This window comes from Natator depressus, chromosome 14 (genome assembly GCF_965152275.1).
Source record: "Natator depressus isolate rNatDep1 chromosome 14, rNatDep2.hap1, whole genome shotgun sequence".
Classification (NCBI taxonomy): domain Eukaryota; kingdom Metazoa; phylum Chordata; order Testudines; family Cheloniidae; genus Natator; species Natator depressus.
Window position 1 is genome coordinate 12,903,133 of NC_134247.1, and position 22,920 is coordinate 12,926,052.

General features: G+C 42.7%; 1 protein-coding gene across 1 annotated transcript; it reads left to right on the top strand.

The window, feature by feature from the left end:
- Nucleotides 1–16,219: 16,219 nt before the first annotated feature.
- Nucleotides 16,220–21,103, top strand: TOB1 (transducer of ERBB2, 1). Its single transcript, XM_074972212.1, has 2 exons — nucleotides 16,220–16,375; nucleotides 19,709–21,103. Exon 2 carries the CDS (start codon nucleotides 19,846–19,848, stop codon nucleotides 20,821–20,823), a length of 978 nt encoding a protein of 325 aa, XP_074828313.1. The 5' UTR covers nucleotides 16,220–16,375; nucleotides 19,709–19,845; the 3' UTR covers nucleotides 20,824–21,103.
- Nucleotides 21,104–22,920: the final 1,817 nt, after the last annotated feature.

Sequence of the window (22,920 nt, forward strand, 5' to 3'; positions counted from 1 at the left end):
CAAACCCAAGCTAATAACAAAATTGATTTGACTAATACCCAGTTTACCAGCTGTAATAAAGGTAAGACACACAGGAGCGCTGCTAAGAGACGGGTCTTTATTGTCTAGCCTTGGTCCCTTGAAATGGTTCAGGATTACAAACTGATCACATGACAGGGATCAGTATCCAATGTCTCCAATAGCTACTGATACAACAGCCCAATAATTTTTCTGCATTCCCTTTCTCGTCAATGCATATTTTCAAGTTAATTTTGTTTGGGAAAGAGCAGCTCTCCTTTAATCAGCTTCCCACTTCTCTTATTACCCCTGGACACCTGGCTTATATCTCTGAGCTGAGGACCCACTCCACCCGCCACCATGTTAAACAAACAAGATCACAAAAGCTGAAAATAACTTTTACTGACTGCCATTACAACACAGAAACGTCTCGTCACCAGATAGGAACTACAGCTGCCTCCCAGGCAGCTTATGTGAGAGTTACACACATTCCGGTACTCCCAATATTATGGCCACAGGCCATCATGCTGGATATCAGTTCACAAGTTTCATGGAATTGACTGCAATGTCATAAATACAGTAGATTGTGGGCCAGGTAGGAGAAGATAATGAACACAAGAGGAAGCAGCTTCTGTTAACACATGGCGGTACTATGGAAGTAATTTTTAATTTTCTAGAGTGGGATTTTTTTAAAGGCGCCCAGCAGGTTGATTTATTTGTTTGTTCGTTTGTTTGTTCTACGCTACAGTGTATTACAATGAACTGGCTAGTGATTATGTTTACCACTGCCCTCTACTGTGTGGAGTCCAAACTGCTCAGCTGTTTGACATAAGACATATACACAACTAAAGATGATTTTCCTTCAGTTAAAATGACGAGAGCCTGTGCTTTTGGAGCAGGAGGATGTGTGTTCCATCACTGATATTGCCATGAAGTTCTGGCTGGTGTGATGCGCAGAGCAGTGGCAACTGTGAATTACTAAAAAAGGTAGCAATTTAGGGTGGTTTTAGTAAAACATATTTTGGAAGATTTGCCAGACGGCTGACAAAGGCTAATTAAACTCTTGTGTTTTTCAAAACCAGCCATATTGCCATCCTTAGACAGTCACTTAGGACTGACATTGCTCAGTAAGGCTCTCTTTTATGTTTGCCTTGTTTCTATTTATTTCTAGCTGCAGAAACAGATGGCATGGTTTCTTTTGTTTCATTAAAAAATTCCTTAATCTAAACTTTAAAAGATTTGTCTTCAGAGATCAAAGTCAGCCAAATATATGTTTGCCATTTTTCTGTTTCTCAAGGATGCAAGCTTTCAATTCAATCAGGTAAAGGTGACACCCTAACAGAGCACCAGATTGAAACATTGGATGACTCGGCTAAAGTAGTGCTGATTGGCAAATTACAGGGTAATAATAAACACCTAAATCATCTAGATTATCAAATGTAAATTTAAACCAAGGACCAATGGAAAATTATGCCCCAGCCACCACCAGCTTACACAGTTTACACAGCTGAGTGAAGGCACTGATTACTGACTTAGGAGCCACACGCTTCCCAGTGCTAAGTCAGGTCTGCCACAATCATTTGCATGCTTTTGAGCATATCACATACAGACAGTTTTTCAAAAGTGGCCATTGATTTGGCTGCCTCATGTATTTAATGTTTGGGTGTCCAACTTGAGACACATTGGGCCTGATTTTTCAGATTGACTGCTGTATACAACAGCCAGGACTCATCTGTGTCACTCCTTTACAGTGCAGGAGAGTGTGACTTTTGGGGGGTGCGCTGAATGTATTTTTCATCCTGGCCAGTAAGATTATTCCTTGACCAGCTGTTGCCAGGTACATTTTTCAGAACCTACTACTTGACGGCGCTGCTGAAAGGATTCAGTGTTTGTAAAGTGCTTTGCAGATGTAAAGGCCTATAGAAGTGCTGAGCATTAATATGGATGGTTTGTGTATGCTTTAGATATAAATCATCTTATTCTGTCTGACCTATTCTCCTAAGTGAGAATCATTTATTCCTTGGCAACTCATCCATGCCACTATTCTACCTTTTCACAATAGAGCAGCAGCCTCAAGCTGCAGATGTTTGCCCCGAGGACCCTGATGCCTCATTGCATGACAAATTAAAGGAGATTTAGTAATCTGACATGCTGAATCCTGGTTCCATCCCTAAAGGTGACATTCAAACCAAACCCCTGAGTTTTGCATTTCTTTTCGTCTTAGGTTCAGACTAGGACATGGCTCTTCAGTTGACTGTGTGAATTCTGCTACTGTGTCTGTTCCAGTAGGATTAGAAGGCCTTAGAAAGGGATTCTGTTCAAGCCTTTTTGTCTCTGTCAATGACTTTAGACACACTAGCTATATTTTGGGGCATGGGGCACAAGCCACAAGGCATAACCAAAGCAGCTGCACTCATTTCATTCTGTGGGTACTGCTGCAAAAAGCCTAATAACCTCCTAAATCCTTACTAAGAAATGCTACTACTGCTGCTGCCATTGTTTCCGCAGCACTTATTTTAAATGCATTACTTCATCTGGAGCGTGCTGCCTTTTCCTCTGTTTGCTATGGAGGACACTGATTTGGAGGACGTTCTCTCCTGGAATTTAATTTAACTGGATTCCTCACTGCTCCCTGGGACGAGACCTTACCCTTTTTGCTCTGGGTGTTCCCCTGTATATTTGAAGAATTTCTTTCCAAGGGCTGGTTTTCACTGCAAAATTAACTCAAGTTCTTACTTGAGTCTCGTCCATGCACCAAAATCTCTCATTTGTGTATGGTGGTACTTTGTGCCTCCTCACATTTCATTGCAAAACTGTCCTGATTTCATGAAAAGTACTCATGCAAAAATATTCAAACGTATTATGTCTCAAAATACAGGATTATTTTCAAGCAAAAGGATATTTCCAATGAAAATATTTGGAAATGTATTTGCATTTTCACATGCTTTCGAACGGAACAAATGCATTATGAAAAGTTTCACAAGTTAAAAATTATGTGACTCAAAATCAACCAAAATGAAACGATTAGAATTTCTAGGGAAAAGAATTAAATGTTGACATTCATAAAGTCTTAGTTACTAGAGGGTTATGAGTCAGAGTCCAGGGAAAGGAGATGAGTTTAGAGAGTTGGGAGTTTGAAAGACCACAGTGGGGGGAACTGCACTTGTCAAGATGACAGATAAATGAACAGATAGGGTTGCAGCAGAAAACTAATCAAGTTAATGCAGAAGGAAAGTGAAGTCTTGTGACAGCAGGTGGATTTGTAGCATCTAGCTCCAAGAAGTGGAAATAGGACTATGGTGAAAGTAAATAGTAGATTTACTTATTTGGAGTACAGATAGCTAAATCAAGAGCTTTCAACTCTGAACGTGAGTCTCAAAAAAGTTCCAAGACAGTTTAAAATGCTCCACCATTCACCCTAATCAGAGGGTGAGTCAGTACTCAATTATGTTCATCCAATTTTGTATTCCATTTTCTATGTGTTGGTGACAAAGCAGTTGAGATAATATAGTCAATGGCAGAATCATCTTCTTGACAAAAGCTGAGATATATTAGCTAAAATAAAAATTATGTGGCTCTCAATCCTAATGCTCCACTGCATAAGCTAATCATCATAAGGGGTCAGGAAGAAATCTCTCTCTCCCATCTCCAAACCTGGTCTGGTAGTGCATCATAGGGTTTATATGCCTTCCTCTGAAGTATATAGTCACTGTGGATAGTTCTCTGAAAACATCCACTCAATGTGCAGCGGCAGTCAAAAAGTGAACAAAATGTTGGGAATCATTAAGAAAGGGATAGATAATAAGACAGAAAATATGTTGCCTCTATATAAATCCATGGTACGCCCCACATCTTGAATACTGTGTGCAGATGTGGTTGTCCCATCTTAAAAAAGATATATTGGAGTTGGAAAAGGTTCAGAAAAGGGCAACAAAAATTATTAGGGATATGGAACGGCTGCCATATGAGGAGAGATTAATAAAACTGGGACTTTTCAGTTTGGAAAAAAGGTGACTAAGTGGGGATATAATAGAGGTCTATAAAATCATGACTGGTGTGGAGAAAGTAAATAAGGAAGGGTTATTTACTTCTTATCATAACACAAGAACTAGGGGTTACCAAATAAAATTAATAGGCAGCAGAATTGAAACAAACAAAAGGAAGTATTTTTTCATACAATGCACGGTCAACCTGCGGAACTCCTTACCAGAGGATGTTGTGAAGGTCAAGACTATAACAGGGTTCAAAAAAGGACTAGATAAATTCATGGAGGATGGGTCCATCAATGGCTATTAGCCAGGATGGGCAGGGATGGTATCCCTAGCTTCTGTTTGCCAGAAGCTGGGAATGTGTGATAAGGAATGGATCATTTGATGATTACCTGTTCTGTTCATTTCCTCTGGGGCACCTGGCATTGGCCACTGTCAGAAGACAGGATACTGGGCTAGATGGACCTTTGGTCTGACCCAGTATGGCCATTCTTTTGTTTTTTATATGCTTGTGGCTACCATTAGATACAGAATATTGGACTAGACTGGCCATTAGTCTGTTAACAATATAGCAATTGCTACTGTGTTCAAGATAAAATCTGTAATCTTGCTTATTAATAAAAAATGTACAATATAATAGTTTCTACTTGCTTGTCAATTCAAGAGAAAATATTCTGTTGTAAAGAATGAGCTGGCTTGTTTGTGTGTGGGTACGTACATGTATCACTGCCTTGCACTGGGTAGATTCAGAATTGCTCAACTATGTATTATAGGCTCTTTACTGTTAATGACAAAAAAATATTCTTCTTTGGTTGAAAAGGTAAGGACCTGTGATTTTTGGAGCAGGGGGATCTGAGTTTTATCCTCACTGCCACGGAAGTACTGAGTAGCCATAATGTGCAAAATGGTAGTCATAAAATCCTGGGAGACCTAGACTGGTCGCAACAGATTTGACATAATGTATTGCCATTACCGGAGGTTGGTACAGGGTTAGATGGACCATTCGTCCAATCTGGCAAGGTAAATACAGCACTATGTTATTTTAGAAAACGTGTGCCCACCAAAAAGAAGGAATTAAGGGGTTGGAGAAGAGAGTCGGTGGGTTTACTATGCTTTGGAGTTGTTGTAATAAGTGGATATTTTATTTTGAGTGAGCAGTGACAGATTCAGTCCTCCTGTAGTGATTCCTTATAAAAATGGGGAAATTGGACCGTGTTAGAACTTGCTTTCCACTCTCAGGAAGAAACATAGGACCTGAGTCTTCTCTCCATTACACTAGTTTCACATCTGTGTAACTCCATTTTTTTTAATAATAGCTGAATTGTGGCCAGATCCAAAACCCACTGAAGTCAACAGGAGATTCCCATTCACTTCCTGGGGCTTTGGGTCACATCCTTAGAGGATTGGGACCAAATCCTCAGCTGTTGTAAACTGGTGTAGCTCTATTGGGTTCAGCTGGCTCTTTATGTCTGCAGTGGTTATTTCAGGCATCTGGAATTTCTTTCTCTATCCCCCACTCATTTCCTTCTGCAATCTGTTTTAGCTGCACAGCCCTCTAACACAGGTACATTTTAACTGGAATGGTTTCAAATTTCTCCTCAAATGCAACTTTTTTTTTTTAAGCAGAGATTCCAGTTAGTCTCTCCTCAAGCTACTATCCTCTTTGGAGGTGGAAAAGTTTGGTGGGTTCACACCAGGGGGAAAAGATAGTACCTACAAAGGAGTCTTAAGTGATGTTCAGTCTTGGAGGAATTGTCCTTTGAAATGTAGTGCCCCAAGTTCAAATCTCACTTTATCTGGATGGGGACTTCCTCATTTAAGGCAGCTTTGAAAGCCTGTTCCTCTTGTGAAAACAATTTCCATGCTTCAGAGTAGCAGCCGTGTTAGTCTGTATCCACAAAAAGAAAAGGAGTACTTGTGGCACCTTAGAGACTAACAAATTTATTTGAGCATAAGCTTTCATGAGCTACAGCTCACTTCATTGGAAAATACAGTAGGAGGATTTTATATACACAGAGAACATGAAACAGTGGGTGTTACCATACACACTGCATCGAGAGTGATCAGGTAAGGTGAGCTATTACCAGCAGGAGAGAGAAAAAAAACCTTTTGAAGTGATAATCAAGGTGGACCATTTCCAGCAGTTGACAAGAACGTGTGAGGAACAGTAGGGGGAAAAAATAAACATGGGGAAATAATTTTACTTTGTGTAATGACACATCCACTCCCAGTCTTTATTCAAGCCTAATTTAATGGTGTCCAGTTTGCAAATTAATTCCAATTCAGCAGTCTCTCATTGGAACCTGTTTTTGAAGTTTTGTTGTTGTAATATTGCGACTTTTAGGTCTATAATCGAGTGACCAGAGAGACTAAGTGTTCTCCGACTGGTTTTTGAATGTTATAATTCTTGACATCTGATTTGTGTCCATTTATTCTTTTACGTAGAGACTGTCCGGTTTGGCCAATGTACATGCTGTGTGTTTTAACGAGACATTGACATTCAAACTCACTCTACTCTGAAGTCACCATCATTTATATTGTCACAGCTTGACAGCACAGCAGGTTACTGGAGGCTTCTTGAATTAATGCTCTAAGACTCAGTATTAATGAATGTAACTATCAGCTTTACTGACTATGTCTACTCTGCATGGTATCTATTAAGGACTAACTAAGCTACCAAATTCCTGTTCCAGCACACACTGGGCTGTATGCAAAACACTATTAATTATTATTATTTATTATTTGAATTGCAATAGCATTTAAGAGCCCCAGTCATGGACCAGGACACTGCACTGTGCTAGGTGCTGTAAAAACAAAGAACCAAAAGATGGTATTTGCCCCAGAGATCTTACAATCCACGTAAAATACAAGATTAATTCTTTAGGGGCTGCGTCATCAATGCTTGTTCTAAGATATTGATCAGGAATGTGATGGGATCTCCCATGGACATTACAAAAATTTTTTTTTTGCTTTAGACTTTTTTTCTTTTAAATAAACACTGTACAGCAAGAATTCAGTCATCAGTGCTGAGGAAAAGGTCATAAAAGCCGTTCAGACAAGGTGTCTCTTTTACAGACTACATACAGGAGCAGTTGACGAACTAGCAATGCTTCCATTTAAAAGTGACGTGAAAAGGATAGGGGGGAAGAAATAACAGTTTTGCCCTCTTTTCTTCCCAAGATGAATAAGGCCAGAAAGGTTGGGGTTCTCCCCTCCTTATACAACCAAAAGGTTAGCTTTTTTTTTTTTAACATGACAAATTCAGGACATATTTACCTTGTTTTTCCTGAAAGACTAGAGAACAAGGAGGGGCTGATCCTCTTCCCACTGGCTTTATGGGAACATTGTTATTGGCTTCAGTGGGAACAAATTCAGACTCGCAGTTTACAGGATCAGATAGTAGAGAACGGTTGAAGACTTTTATTCATATTATTTAATACTCTTTGCTTGTTTTACTTTTCTGAAAAAGGAGAGGTTCTGCTTTAAAAAAAAACACCTTAGAAATGTCTTGTCTGTTTGTTCTAGGTCTCTCATGGAGGATCCAGAAGTGTGGACTGAAAGCTCACTGTTTTTAAATGAAGAGACTAGGGTGTTAAAACTTTAACAGAAGAGCTTCTTTCTGTTCTGTTTGTCAGGACTTTGTCCTAAACAGCTGTTTAAAAACAAACAGAAACCAAAGAGTTTAAACAGTCTGAATGAAAATCACTTTCTCTCTCAGTTACTCAAGTTTCACACCCTTAATATCTCTGATAAACTTACTAGTTTTCCAGGAAAAGAGGGTCTTCCAGCAAAATACAGGGTAGATAAGACCTGTATTCATAATGTTGAAAAACTAACAATCCGTGGTTCCCTTTAAAGGTGATCTGAAAGGAAGAAGAGACAAGAAATGGGGGTTGTGCCCTTTTTTGCTCACTAAATAACAGTTAGACAGTCACAACTCCATAATTTGGCCTATAATCAGGTACCATGTAACTAAATGACCATAAACTGTCATTCTTCCATTTAAAAGGTGCACTGTAGGAGAAAAAGCATCCTGAGTTTTAATAAAATTTTCCTTAGATGCTGGCCAATCTAGTGTATAAAACATTTAAATAGCAAGCCTTCTAGAGGTGTTTTTAAAAAATCTTTCTTTCTTGGCTTGTTTTCCTCATTTTCTACAGATTTTTTTCTTTTTTTTGCTATTCATTAACAATTCCCCATTTCTCTTTCTATATCATTAATCCTGTAAATTTATATATATATATATATATATATTTCTCATTGTTATTTTTCTTGACGTTTTTATTTATATTCCTCCTTATTCCCTACATTCTCTCACTTCTCTTTTTGGCTGGCCATCCCAGGACCTCTTCCAACACTCAGATTACCAACTGGCTTTCCTGTTGGCCTGTTCCTCTAGAACAGAGCCTTCCCAGCATCAGCCATTCCTTAGGGGGGAATAGAAAATATGGGAGCTGAAGCTAAATGGGGAATGGGGCTTTGACCCTAGATCTTCACAAAAGGATGTCAAGTTTGTCCTATTTTTATTCCTCTGTCTTAGCCAGCAACTGAATTCTGTGTCTTGCCCAAGACTCTCGTGATTTTTCCCAAGGAAGAGGCAACTTTGATACCATCTCACTTTAGATTAACAGAGACCACCGCCACCCCCCTGCCCCAGCACACTGCTGCTGAATGACAGATCACCTTTTCCTTATAGGCACAGCAGTGCTTTGTAAAACAGAGCATATTCCTTAGTGGTGTTTAATGCCATTTTATAAAAATCAGTTGTGCCTATCCTGCAAAGACAACACAGGCTTGGAGAAGTTTTTCCATAGTGAACTGATTGCAAGGGGCTGGATGTAAACATACTGGCATGTTGACTCCTGACCCTTGATATTCAAGCTCAAGCTCTTGATAGCAATGCATCTAGAATGTGAACCAATGAAAGACTCTCATTAACATCATTGGATTTTGGAACAGGACTCCACAGCTTCTAGACACTGGACAAAGGTAATTTGTTCTCTTTTGGATACAATAACCCAATATAAAACCCAAATATGAATCTTGACCTGAAGAAGACCCTGAAATGAATTGTTTCCAGACCCAAATAATGATCTCTGCAACAGAATCCAATCACTTTGAATTACTTGTTTGAGTGACCACTCAAATTATCTATAGAAAATAATGTCTTCACTACTCATCAGTCCTGCTGGTGAAATCTTTAGTGACAGCTACAGAAAAATCACTTTTTCCACATTTCAGAGACTGTATTTATCTCAGTTCCTACTTCATTATCACCATGGCTACTAACACCAGCAAAGACCTAAGACTGGATCTCACAATAAAGTCAGGACTTGTCTCATGCAGTCCACCTCAAAGCCCTAGAACATCACCACTTTGTCTGAACTTCTCCGCTGATAGTTATTCCACATTTTATAGGCCTGATTTTTCACTTTGTTAAAGCAGTTTTACAATAAGGTTCTTCCACTGACTGAGCCTGATCGAAGTCCTTCGGAAGTGGTGGTCAAAGATCTTTTAAAGTTAAGCAGCATCTGATGCAGTCACATTTATGGAGAAGTTATTGCCTGAGTTGATAAAGTTAAATATAAGAGAATCTACTCTACATTTCAGGATCACAGTAACAGGAGAAATGTATGGGAGAGCAATCAGGATGCATGACGCTGGTCACGTTTTAGATAATAGGGATAAGTGTGTTAAAAGCTGCTGCAAGGGTAGAAATGTGTGTTGGGGGGGGCATACAGGGGAAATACATTCAATATTTTCCAAATCCAAGCCCCAATCCCGGCTGAAAGGAGAGATTTGCTTCCACAAAGAAAAGCATTTAAAAAGAGACTGCGTCTGCTTCAGTCCTGTACCCTACAAAGCTTTGTTTCATTATCAGCATAAATGTTATATACTCTGCAAAAGGCAGCATTCACTCACAGGAGAAGATCAAAAGACATAGTCACTGAAGATGTGGATAGTGAGAATGAATTCTGTGTGTATATCAATATACTGATAATTCTCAATATGTTGCTTCACTTAAGCTAACTGTATTTATACAGTACTAATAATACATTTTCCCAAGATAGTGTAAATCTTTTAAATTGTAATTTGGTACTTGTGGGTTTACCGGTGAGGACCCAGAACTCTATAACCACCCCACAAGTACCTTTATGTAAAAGGTGCACTATCAATTATTTTAGGTACCAAATTTAGATTGTTTTTTGGGGAAAAAGAGGTAGGTATTTTTGTTCTAAATGTACACATTCCTTTACTGTGTTATGTGAAGCCAAACAGCACTAGGTCAGTGTGTGCACTGGAAAGTGAACAGGACTATAAACAAACAAAGGGGCAGATCCTTCAACTGAATGTATGTGGGTAGAGCATTGTGCCCTTGCCGAATCTCTGGGGCTCTACGTGAAGGTAGGACCTGATCCTAAACCTAACCAATCTATTTACGTATAGTTTGTCCAGTTTGAGTGAAATGTAAAAAGTACACACGTTGGAAAGGTGAAGAGTAAAAGCCCTTAGGTGTCTATTTAAACCTATCCCTATTCAGGACAGCACTTCTGCATGTGCTTAAATCCCACTGGCTTCAAGTTAAGCAAGTGCTTAAATGCAGTGCTGAATCGAGATGTTTTCCTAAACTGGAGCCTTAATAATTAATGGTGGTGATAGTATCTCTCATTGACAATGTCCTTTATTTAACAAAAAAACAAACAAAAGATCTCCCTGAAGATAAAGTTTTATCCAGCAAGCCTGTGTTCTAGAAAAGTATGTTTGCTGCAGCCATGTTTGTAAATCAATATTCAAAATAAAGGTGGATACACACTGTGAGCTTGATTCTCCCTTTCCTTGTATGTCATAGAATTATTTACATTTTGTGCAAATTGGGTGTAAAACTATTGTGATGTTGTAGCTCTTTGCCCTCACTTTTCACAGATGGAAATGACTACACAAGAGGAAGGCAGTGGAGAATCAAGCCTAGTGTATTAAGCTGGCTCTGCTGAGATTCCACATTATTTCATTGGAGTTCTTTTCAGTTTCCTTTGTTGCCATTTGCTGTAAGTAAATGAAGCCCCAAGCTCCCCTGTCATATAGCTTGGGTCCTGCCTTTTCAGAGACCACCTCTCTCCCTATGCTACTGTAACTCATTGGTCGCTGTACATTACATGCTCCCCTCTGAAGATGTGAGTCTGTTACCACTCTCCACTATAGAGCTCAGCTCTTTAGTTCAGGCTGTAGCGATTCATTTATTTTAGCTTAAGAGATCCCTGATTCAATCTCTGGTGTTGGCCAAGATGGCAGCCACCACATGATACTGCCACCACTGTTGTGTTTGGTGGCTGGGCTCAAGATGGAGCTCCCCACTTCGATTTAACAGAGAGGGAACTGCTGATAGGGCTTCCCCTGTGGCCTTTGGGAGAGGCCTCTCCCTCCCCACATTGGTCTGAAATAGCTCATATTGTGCTGGTCTGGTAGGGAAGAAGGTGGACTAGGTTTTTCAGGAAGGAAAAGGCACTATACATGTTTTCTCTTAAAATTAATCATCTGGTTGGATAATCTTAGTAATGTGGATGAAGTTTCGCTACTGGACATATTTTTATTGGTTTTATTTTAAAAAGATTTCCCTAGAGCATAGGGATAGGTGCTTTTTTTGTTGTATATTAATAAAAATAAATAAAAGACATTGTAGGTACAATTCCACGTTCCTTGTGAACCCAAAACTCTTGTTTAAAATCAGTTGAGAGTTTTTGGTGTGCAAGGAATGCTGGATTAGACCCTGTATCTTTTAAGATTCTGGAAATTCGATATTAAAGTATTATGGAACCCTACTTTTGATGTACGGTATGTGGAAGGCATAAAATAGTCACTACAGTGTTGGAGTAAGTGTTCTCTTCCCAGACAGATGAAGGACAATATCAAGACTTCCTTTGGAAGTGCATTTCATTCTTCCTGCTGAAGAGGTTAGGGTTATGGTTAGCGTCTTTTCTTGCAGTGAGAACCATGTGTCCCAAAGTGTAATGATTTTTTCTATAGTGTATGATAGCATTACTACATTAAACATTTTCATTAAACTATAAAAATGTCCATCTCCATCTTTAGAACTATAAAAGAGGTAAGGATCCCACAGCTGCCTTAATTCTGAATTTGTTTGCTTTGTGTATTTAATTCAGATCACAACAGTTTCATGTATTTAATGTTAAAAGCATTTAAAAGAAAAAGCTTCCATTTTTTATAACCTTTTAAGGCTTGATCATCACAATTTTGTTTAGCAGCCCAGCAGCAGAATTCTTCAGTTTTTTAAGACAGCTTGCTAAGCAGATTTCCAGTTGGTGACTTATAAATGCAATGAAAGCACTGAAATTTAGAGATGGAGTGCGGGGCAGCATTACTACGGTTAATTCTGATTCCTGCCTCCAAAATCCTATCTTCATCATTGGACCTGAAAAGAAGCCATTTCCATTACCTGATCCATGAAGTTGTGTGTAGCTTTTTACTGCTCCCCAACAAGCTGCTTAGATGGGGAAAACTCCTACTTCCATCTCCTTTGAGACTACACTCTTAAGCAAAATAACATGATGGAATGTTTATTGAAGCAATTGACACCTGCTAATCTGTTGCAAAAACAATCAATTCCTTTTTTTTGTTGTTGCCCCAAGTAGCCCAATGATATTTTAATTTTAAAAATATAGCTTTGTCCTTTTACTTGAAATTACTTTTTGCAATTATTTCACATTATTTTAAAATCAAATTGTAAAAATAATAATCTGCCCCCCCCCAAAAAAACAAAAAAAACAAAAACCACACTGTCCCTAAGTCGCATCTGGGGACTAGATCCTGCAACGATTACTCATGGGAGCAGTACCAATATTGCAAATGCTTGCAATATTATCATGAGTCTTGTGATATTTGATGATTTTTTAAAACCCCAGCTCCTGGAGTCTTGTGATAACATGAGAATCCCAACTTCTAGATTCCAAAGATTTAAGAGTCCTGGTGTTTCTTCTGACCAGTACTTTCAAATTTCTCCTGGGACTTCATGCCAAAATTCTGTATTATTACACAAACACAGAGAAGGAGAGGGAGGGGGCAGTTTATATTTTGTTTTCTAAAGACTGTTCCTGCTCATTTGGCTTATTGTCTGGTTTGAAGCTAGCCATAAAAACTAAGGTTTAAAACCACAATTGCAGCCTAATAATACACACAACTGATATTAAAAAACAAAACAGTGAACTGACTTTTAAGGAGCCTGCATACTGAGGGCCTGATTCTCCATTCACATAGAATGGTTTTAATCTGATATCACTTCATTGAATTAAATGGTACTATTCCTGATTTCCATTGGTGTGTGAGGAGAAACAGCTTCTGAATATTTGGACTCTTGACATTCCTGAAGCCCAGAACCAGTGCTGCATTCTTTGTTACATGCAATAATTTTTTTTGGTTTTTAGTTGTGGCAAGGCCCTATCTAAAATCATATGCCTCTAGCATTAGTCTTTATCCAGTTAAGAGGTAAACAAGTGCTCTGTTTTACTATTTCTTTTGTGGGTAGTGCCCAAGGGCCCAAATCAGGATCTGGGCCCCATTGTATTAAGCTCTCTACAAACATTTTGGCATCTGCCTGTTTTCACTAAGGCACACAGCTCATTTTAGATTAGCTGCTGCTTAACTTTCTTAACCAGCTGTGTGCTGCTTTCCTTGCTCCTGGGCAAGTCAGCCCTGTGCCTGGTGTTTTTCCGTGGTAATGCCACTGAATAGGGGAAGTGAGGAGATAGCTACTCCATTCACTGCTTCTTTCTTCCCCCCCCCCTTTAATTATTTCCCCTCCAAACTGAAGTTTGACGTATTCCTCCTAGATACTGAATGACCAATCAGATGGTTACTAAGGAGTGAATCTAGCCAATCGGTCATCGTTGCTACCTGTGGGTAATATTTTTAGCAGGGAAAAAAAAGAGAAGGAGAAAAAGAAATACAGAAGACAATTACATTCCAATCACCTGGTGTGTTCCTGGGTGCTGGTTGTGGCTGCCCCTCCACCCCTCCCAAAAACTGGTTTTGAATACTCTGCCCACCCCACTCTCCCTACATTCTGGGGATGTAACTCTCCCCACCCCCAGCAGGGGGTATCAGCTGCAGTGAGCCTGGCCTAGTGTGGCTCATCTGTCACTCCTATAGAAACAGGATCTCTGCCTGCTCTCCCTTTTCTTTTCTCATCCCTTTCCTCCCAGCCTCCTCTCTCTGAGTGACAGTTTTCCTCACCCAATGGCTTTTCAAGGATCGCCCTTCCTACCTTCTCTATCCTTCTTTCCCTTCCTCCCCTCCCTCCTTGTCTCCCCCCTCTAACTCCTCCCTCCTGCCTCCCCTCCGACTCTTTTCCTCCTTTCCTCACCCTCCCTTTTCTTCTCTCCCTGCCCCCCCCAGGTGACTCAGTGGCAGTACAGGCTCACACTGATTGGAGGAGGTGACACCAGTGGTGGTGCCAGGCCTTGGCCCTTGGTGACTGACACCTCTGGCAACCCGTGGCAGGAGACCAGGAGGTGTGGCTGCTCCCTGCATCACCCCCCCCATGCCCCATCCCTGTGGAGAGGGAAGATAGGGGGTGGAGGGGCAGGCCCAGCCAGCCCCCTTGCCCTTGAGGTGGCCACAGAGGGGGCTAGGGTGACCCTAGCAGGCAGCCCCTGCAGTAACACTTCTCGGGGCGGCGGGGGGCTGTATTAACGCTTTACTGTGCCACATTCACCTCACCAGCTCCCTCCCTCCCCAATCGGTTCTCCCCTCCCGCTGCCTTCCAGGGCGCTTCCTTCCCAGGCACCCCAGAGGTCATGGGAGTTGTAGTTCCACGCAGGCTGCCTCCATTACTGAAGGGGGTGACGTAGGGTGTTGATGCAACCAGGCTCTGGGAACGGGAGGGGAGAAAGGGGGGAAGGGGGTGAATGAGTTGACGTAGAGGGCGGACACTCCTCCCTGGCCCCTGAGATGGGGGGGATGGGACACAAAGGGAATGGGGGGAGAGTATATGGAACTTGGGTGAAAGCACAGGGAGGAGTAGATAGATTTAGGGGGAAGGAGAGAGCTGGGGGGGGGATATACAGGGAGGTAGTAGAGAACGAGATGGGGATGGGAGAGAATGTATGGGAGAAGGGGAGGGGATAAAGAGCTAGGAAGAGACGTGGGGAGGATGGGATGCACAGCAGTAGGGATGGGAGAGAGGGGTATATAGGGAGGAATTAGGGGATAATCAAGGGAAAGCGGCAGGGGAAGGAAGGTTACAGGGGGAAGGGAGATGGAGGAGGCAGGGGAATGGCAGGTGAGGAAGGGCCAGGCAGGGCAGTGGGAGGGGGAATAGGGCAGGAGGAATCAATCAAGGTGTGGGAAGGAGGAGCATGGGAGGGGTCAGGCAGAGGTAAGGGATGGGGTGGGTGTTGGATGCAAAAGGCAGGTATACGGGAGAGGGAAGGAATAGGCAGGGGGTATAAGGGTTGGGAGGAGAAGGGGCTCGGGAGTGGGAGGGCATTGGGTGGGACAGACAGGTATATGGGAGAGAGGGAGGGGGTAGGCAGTATCAGCAGAGTTGGTAGAAGAAGAGGCCAGGCAGAGTGGTGGGAGGGGGATGGGAGAAGGAGCGGGTAGATGGGTTGGGAGGAGAAGGGGCCAGGCAGGGTGTGGGTGTGAGGGATGGGCAGGGGTGTAGGCAGGGGAAGGGGGTTGAGAGGGAGGGGCAGGCAGGGGGATGGGAGCAGGAGGGGGCAGATGGGTTGGGAGGAGAAGGGGCCAGACAGGGTGTGGGTGTGAGGGATGGGCCGGGGTGTAGGCAGGGGAAGGGGGTTGAGAGGGAGGGGTAGGCAGGGGGATGGGAGCAGGAGGGGGCAGATGGGTTGGGAGGAGAAGGGGCCAGACAGGGTGTGGGTGTGAGGGATGGGCAGGGGTGTAGGCAGGGGAAGGGGGTTGAGAGGGAGGGGCAGGCAGGGGGATGGGAGGAGAAGGGGCCAGGCAGGGTGTGGGTGTGAGGGATGGGCAGGGGTGTAGGCAGGGGTAGGGGATTGAGAGGGAGGGGCAGCCAGGGGAGGGGCGGGGCGGGGCAAGGCAGTGCGCTGGGGGCGGGGCGGTGGGAGGGGTCGGCAGGTCATGGCGGTGGGAGGGGCACGCAGGGCACGGCGGCGCGCTGGGGGCGGGGCCGGACGGGGGGCGGGGCAAGGGAGGCGATATATATGGGCGCGGTGGGAGCCCCCCGCTGGAGAAGGAGTGAAGCTGCTGTGGCGGAGTGCGGCCGTCCCGGGGTGTGAGCAGGGCAGCGCCCCCCCCCCCTCCCCCGCAGCGAGCCGGCTCTGGGACATGGGGCTTCGGCACTGAGCCCCCCGCACACTCACTGGGACTGTTTGCACTACCCCCTACACCCACCCCGGGTGAGTACCGCTCGCCGGGGCCGCTCTCCCGCCGCCGGCTCGGGGGCGAGTGCCGGCTGGGCGGGCTCGCTAGGGTCCGGGGCGGGGGAACAGACGCGGTGAGGTGGCTGTGAATGAGGTGCCCGGGAGGGGCAGTGGGGGGGTTGGCACACGCGGGGGGGGAAGGGGAGGGGGGTTGGCACACGCGGGGGGGGAAGGGGAGGGGGGTTGGGAAGGGGAGGGGGGTTGGCACACGCGGGGGGGGAAGGGCAGGGGAGGGGGGTTGGCACACGCCGGGGGGGGGAAGGGGAGGGGAGGGGGTGGGGGGTTGGCACACGCCGGGGGGGGGGGGAAGGGGAGGGGAGGGGGTGGGGGGTTGGCACACGCCGGGGGGGGGGGGGGGTTGGCACACGCCGGGGGGGGGGGAAGGGGAGGGGAGGGGGTGGGGGGTTGGCACACGCCAGGGGGGGTGTTGAGAGTGGGGTTGGCACAGCCCCATGCAGGAGGGCTGTGGAGCTGGAGAGAGGGGTTGGCAGAGCCCTGTGAGGGGGAGGGCTTTGAAGCCGGAAGGGGGGATGTTGTCATGGCCCGGTGGGGGGTGAGGGCTGTGGAGCCAGGGTCGGGGGTTTGGCACAGCCCAGTGGAGCTGGAGAGGGGGGTTGGCATGGCCCCATGAGGGGGAGGGCTGTGGAGCCGGAGTGGCGGGGGTTGGCATGGCCCCATGGGTGGGAGGGCTATGGAGCCGGAGTTGGGGGGGGTTGGCACAGCCTTGTGCGGGGAAGGGCTATTGAGCCGGAGTGGGGGGGGTTGGCACAGCCCTGTGGGGGGGGCTATGGAGCAGGAGTGGGGGGGTTGGCACAGCCTCATGCGGGGAAGGGCTATGGAGCTGGAGTGGGGGGGTTTGGCACGGCCCCATGTGGGGAGGGGCTGTGGAGCCGAGCTTGGGGGGGTGGGGTTGGCACAGACCCATGGGGGAGAAGGAGCAGGACCAGGGGAGTGGGATTGGAACAGGCCTGTGGGGGGGGGAGGGATTGACCCAGCCCTGTGGGGGGGGGGCGGGGATCGGGGCAACGAGAATGTGGGTAGGGCCTGACACAGTTGCATAGAGGTACTGCGGTCAGTGGCAAAGCCATGGCGTGGGGTGCGAGGACCCTCCCAGAGGGGTTCATTTTACGCATCATGGTTCAGAGGAGTGAGTTTTGCATAAACTGACTCATATATATCGTTGTGCTTGGGCATTTTAACCACCACTAACAGCCTTTAGGGCCCTGCCTAATCAAGCGAAGGTTGAGGGGTGTCACTGGGAGTGGGGTACACAGGAGAACTGGGTGTTGGCCTTGCTAGTGCAGGAGAGAGTGCCTGGTTTATCCCCTTTCTCTCCAGTCATCCCTCTTCCCCTTCATTTTGTCTCTTGTGGGCTCAGAAAATGCTCTTCCTCCTTGTCTTGCTGCTGGTAGAGCTCCCAGGGCTGTGAGCAGAAATCTAATGAGACCCAACTGTCTGGTTATGTAACTCCCCACACAGTGCTTAAGGCTCTTGTTTTTAACCCCCACCGCCATTGCCATTAGAATAATTAACATGTTTAGATACCTTAAAAATGTCATCCTCCTTTAAAAAAAAAACAACAAAAACACCTGTTTGCAGTGTTCAAGCTGTTTGGTTTATTCAGTTGCTTGTACCACGGCTCAATTTTGGGGCTTACAAGAATTTGTAGTTTCTGCTTGGTGTTTTTGAGAATCATTTTATCCTAAAGGACATTGGGAAGGGGAGATGAAACAGATGGATTAATAAATCATTTTTAGTGTCCCTTTTAACTACCCCAATCAACTTTTTCCATACCGAATTAGTCCCCTTTTGTAAATATCTTCTGTTTGCCCTTGATCTTTCCTTATCCCCGCCCAGTGCTGATCCAGCAAATGTTTAAAGGTCGCCTTATCATACAGCCTCTCAGGCTGTTCTCATATCATGTTTGAGGGGGAAGAGGGGGGAGATTAAAGGAGGCTTTAAAATGGGGTTAAACGTTGCAAAACTACCCAATTGGGGCAGGAAATAAAAAGGGATTGCAGAATTTGGAAATTGGCTTTGACTTTTCCAGTTCCTTAATGACTGATTTACTAAATTTTGTAAATAATTGTCATGCTGTGCCAAACAAAAAACTTTTAGGTGAAATACTGCTGTAGGTGTTAACTCAAAATGTATTGTTTTTTTTTGCTTAAGCTATGATTGAAACTCCATCTTTAAATCAGACTGTTATACTAAGGTATTGCAGGATTTTCAGTAGCAAGGCATGTTATTTTATATATTGCTCTTGTCCCTTGTTTTAACTGTATATTTATGTGAATTTCTGTTATACTCTTAATGAAGGAGTGACTTCCATGGCTCCATTTTATATACAGTATAAAATCTGAAGAGGGAGAGAGGCAATCTCATGAAAATGAGGATTGACCCTATTGGCTATAATAGCTTTATAAAATTCCCATATATGTTGATTTGTTTTAAAATGTGCATTTAGCTGATATTTAAGCAGTTTTATAGAAGATGAAAATTTTTGAACCAGTAGATAGGAATGGATTCATTGACCATTACTACCAGCCATAATTAAGACTGAAAATGTGTATTTGCTGTATTGTATGTGCACGGTGTGTGTTTAAAGTATTCTTATAATAGTTCTGTAGGGAGAGGAAAAGAATACCTGTCCTTGGTCAGTAGACACTTTTTTCAGTTGTATTTTCCATCAAATGCACAGTGGGTGCAGGTGTTTGGCTTTGACTTAAAACGATATATGTGGCATAGTTAAATTATACAAGTGCCAAAATGCATTTAAAACAACCAGTAGATATTTTTTTTAGTATATCTGTAACTTAAAGCCCAACTGATATGTTTGCAAACCTTAAAATGAGAACTGGTTCTTTGACTGAGACCTTTTACACTAAATTAATAGCTTGGTGCTAAATTTTGCAGCTGAGTTCTATAAATCACCCAGAATAGGGGGTTGGTAATTGAACCCCTGACAGGCCTGGCACGGTTAGCATTGCTATGACGTCCTAGACACACACTTGCTGCTTTGCAAATAACTTAAGGGCTGAACTGCAAGCTCAAATGATTTTGAAATGACTTATGCTGTACTCATTAAACACCTTCCTAATGCATCTTCCATAGTATTGTTTATAAGTTCTGCAGAATGTATTTGAGGTCCTTCGTTTTAACTGTCACGTTCAAAGGCAATATGTTACAAATGTCTTCTGATGGGAAATAACCTGTTCTAGGTAGAGTGAGAGACCAAAATATTAGGCTTTGGAGCCTGATCTTACGCTTTCCTTATTTGGATATATTTGCTTTTGTTTTTTCTTAAAGGAACAAGAACACTCAAGGTGAAGGATAATAATCTACTAGAATCAGCACTTTGAATGAAATTTTGTTTCCCTGTGGCATCTTGAACACTTTTTTTCCTTTGGGTTTTGAAACAGACATTAAACTTTGGCATAGCAGCTATGCAGGTTGAAATCCAAGTAGCACTCAATTTTATTATTTCATATTTGTACAATAAGCTTCCCAGACGACGTGTCAACATTTTTGGTGAAGAGCTTGAAAGACTTCTTAAAAAGAAGTATGAAGGGCACTGGTATCCGGAAAAGCCATACAAAGGATCAGGGTATAGATGTATACATGTAGGGGAGAAAGTGGACCCAGTCATAGAACAAGCATCCAAAGAGAGTGGTTTGGACATTGATGATGTTCGCGGCAACCTGCCTCAGGATCTTAGTGTTTGGATTGACCCATTTGAGGTTTCATATCAAATTGGTGAAAAGGGACCAGTGAAAGTGCTTTATGTGGATGATAATGAAAATGGATGTGAGTTGGATAAGGAAATCAAGAACAGCTTTAACCCAGAGGCCCAGGTGTTCATGCCAATTAGTGACCCAGCATCTTCAGTGTCTAGCTCTCCTTCTCCTCCCTTTGGTCACTCTGCTGCTGTGAGCCCAACTTTCATGCCCCGCTCCACTCAGCCTTTAACCTTCACCACTGCCACATTTGCTGCCACCAAGTTTGGCTCGACCAAAATGAAGAATAGCGGCCGTAGCAACAAGGTCGCCCGCACTTCTCCCACCAACCTTGGCTTGAATGTCAATGACTTGTTGAAGCAGAAAGCCCTTTCCTCCTCCATGCACTCGCTCTATGGGCTTGGCCTAGGCAGTCAGCAGCAGCAGCAGCAACAGCAGAAGACTTCTGCCCTTTCTCCTAATGCAAAGGAGTTCATTTTCCCTAACATGCAGGGTCAAGGTAATACCAGTAGCATATTTCCTGGTGACAGCCCCCTTAACCTCAGTCCTCTCCAGTACAGTAATGCCTTTGATATGTTTGCAGCCTATGGAGGTCTAAATGAGAAGTCTTTTGTTGATGGCTTGAATTTTAGCTTAAACAACATGCAGTATTCTAACCAGCAATTCCAGCCTGTTATGGCTAACTAAAAATAAAACAAAAATGAAATTCAAATAAATCCTATTGTACAAGTTCAAATGCACGTACCCAAGGGTGTATCTTTTTTTTCCACTTCTTGACTTTTTTAAAGCTTGTAGTATGAATACATTCAAGCTTGGTTAGATAAATACAACATGCATCTTTTTTCATTTGCCAGCCAAGCACAAAGTTATTTTATACTGACTGTACATTAAAAAATATACTCAAAATATGGCCTCTTACAGTATTTAAGATATAGCAAGGACATGGCTGATTTTATATATATATATATATATATATATATATATATATATATATATATATATATGAGGCACTAATAAGTGGGTTTATTGGTCTTTTTCTAATTGTATAATTTAATTTAGTACAAAGTTTGTAAAATATCAGAGTATATATATTGTTTCTACAACATGGTATTGCATTTATATCTTTTTACTACAGTGATCTGTGAGAGCTGCAGCAGCTTCATGTTGTATTTTTTTTACTGAAATTGTAAAATATCCATCTTAGACATCAATTATTCTAAAAAAAAAAATTTAAAGTGTACAGAATATTCCTTAGTGGTGGAATTAAAATGTACGAAATATTTGCTTTTTTCAAAAAAACACAAATTGTATTTTCTGTTAAAGTTTAAAGATTTTTGCTATATATTATGGAAGAAAATGTAATCGTATATATTAATTTTGTACCTACATTGTGCAATACTTGAAAAAAATGGTATAAAAGTATTTTGAGTCAGTGTCTTACATGTTAAGAGGGACTGAAATAGTTTATATTAAGTTTGTATTAAAATTCTTTAAAATTAAATGGCTGTTGTGGTTTTTGTTTTAGTATTGTGCTGAGCATAAGAGCACTGCAGTTATTGTGTTGTAAATGCTAATGATGCAGAAAGGTCTGACTCAGTGCATCACAAAGGAATGATGGAAAGTGGTTGCTGTACTTGACACACCGCGATAATAGGTTGCTTTACCTAAAATAGTTCTTGCAAAGCACACAGCTTGATTAAGTACTTGGCTAGCATTATTTGAACAAACATTCACAAACAAGTTTTCCATATGTGCAGTCCTTTACAACTGGATCAGGTGGTGGTTTTTTTAATTTACCCTTGAGAATTAAGATTACAAGTTTTTTTTAATGTTGAGTTACTGTGTGATATGACATATCTAGAAAGGACTCAGGTATTGCAGTGAAATTCACTTCCCATGTAATCTGAGTGGATTTGAACTATTATCTCTAGAGGTCATAGACCAATGCGTCAGCATTATGTTTCTGTGTTAAGAAGTAATAGCTCAGAAAGAGTGAATAAAATTTTTGATTTACAGTCAAACTGATTCTTAAACTTTCATCTTATAATCTATTTAAAAAATTAATGTAACTACAGTATTTGACAATGAATAAGTTATATTCCAGAAATAGATGGAACAGCTGCTGTTCTAATTTACTGGGCTTCCAAAGCATGAACATTTTACTTGAGTTATCCATATGAGTGTTTGGAAGAAAATTCAGAGGCTGTTTGACTAGCCTGCTGCCTTGAGCTGACAAAACAGGTTAACTGACAGAATATTTTGGAGGTATTTTCCCCATTCTTGCATGTTCTTTTGAGCACTGATGTTCATTGATTTTCTTGAGGGGTACTGGAACTGTCTTGCATTATTTTTAATCCTTAAAGCAGCTAACAGAATCAACAGTTTGTAAAACTGGAATTACAGTGGGCAGTTTGAACAATGGGAGCAAGTTAATGGAAGTATAGTTGACAGTATAGTGCCTCATATTAAAAATGCATTTTAAGCTAAAACTCGATAGTTAAATTTGTCTGAACCTTGATTTTTCTAAAACCGGCCTTTGTGAATGAGGCTTGGTCCTAGCCCACTTGAGTTTACAAGACTTAGGCGCAAAATCACAACATGATTTGGTTTGAGAAGAAGAGTCTAGCTTTTTCTGGGAGTAGCCAAGTACAGTACTGGAAGTAAAAACAAGGAGAGGTGTTTGGCCTGCAGTGGAGAGAATGGGGCTATGAAGAAGTATTGGGCTAGCAAAGGGATTTGTCAGAGATGCAGGACTGACAATGCTATCCTAAGTCCCATGATGAC

Coding starts and splice junctions, on each gene's coding strand:
- TOB1 (XM_074972212.1), top strand. CDS start 19,846: ATGCAGGTTGAAATCCAAGTAGCACTCAATTTTATTATTTCATATTTG.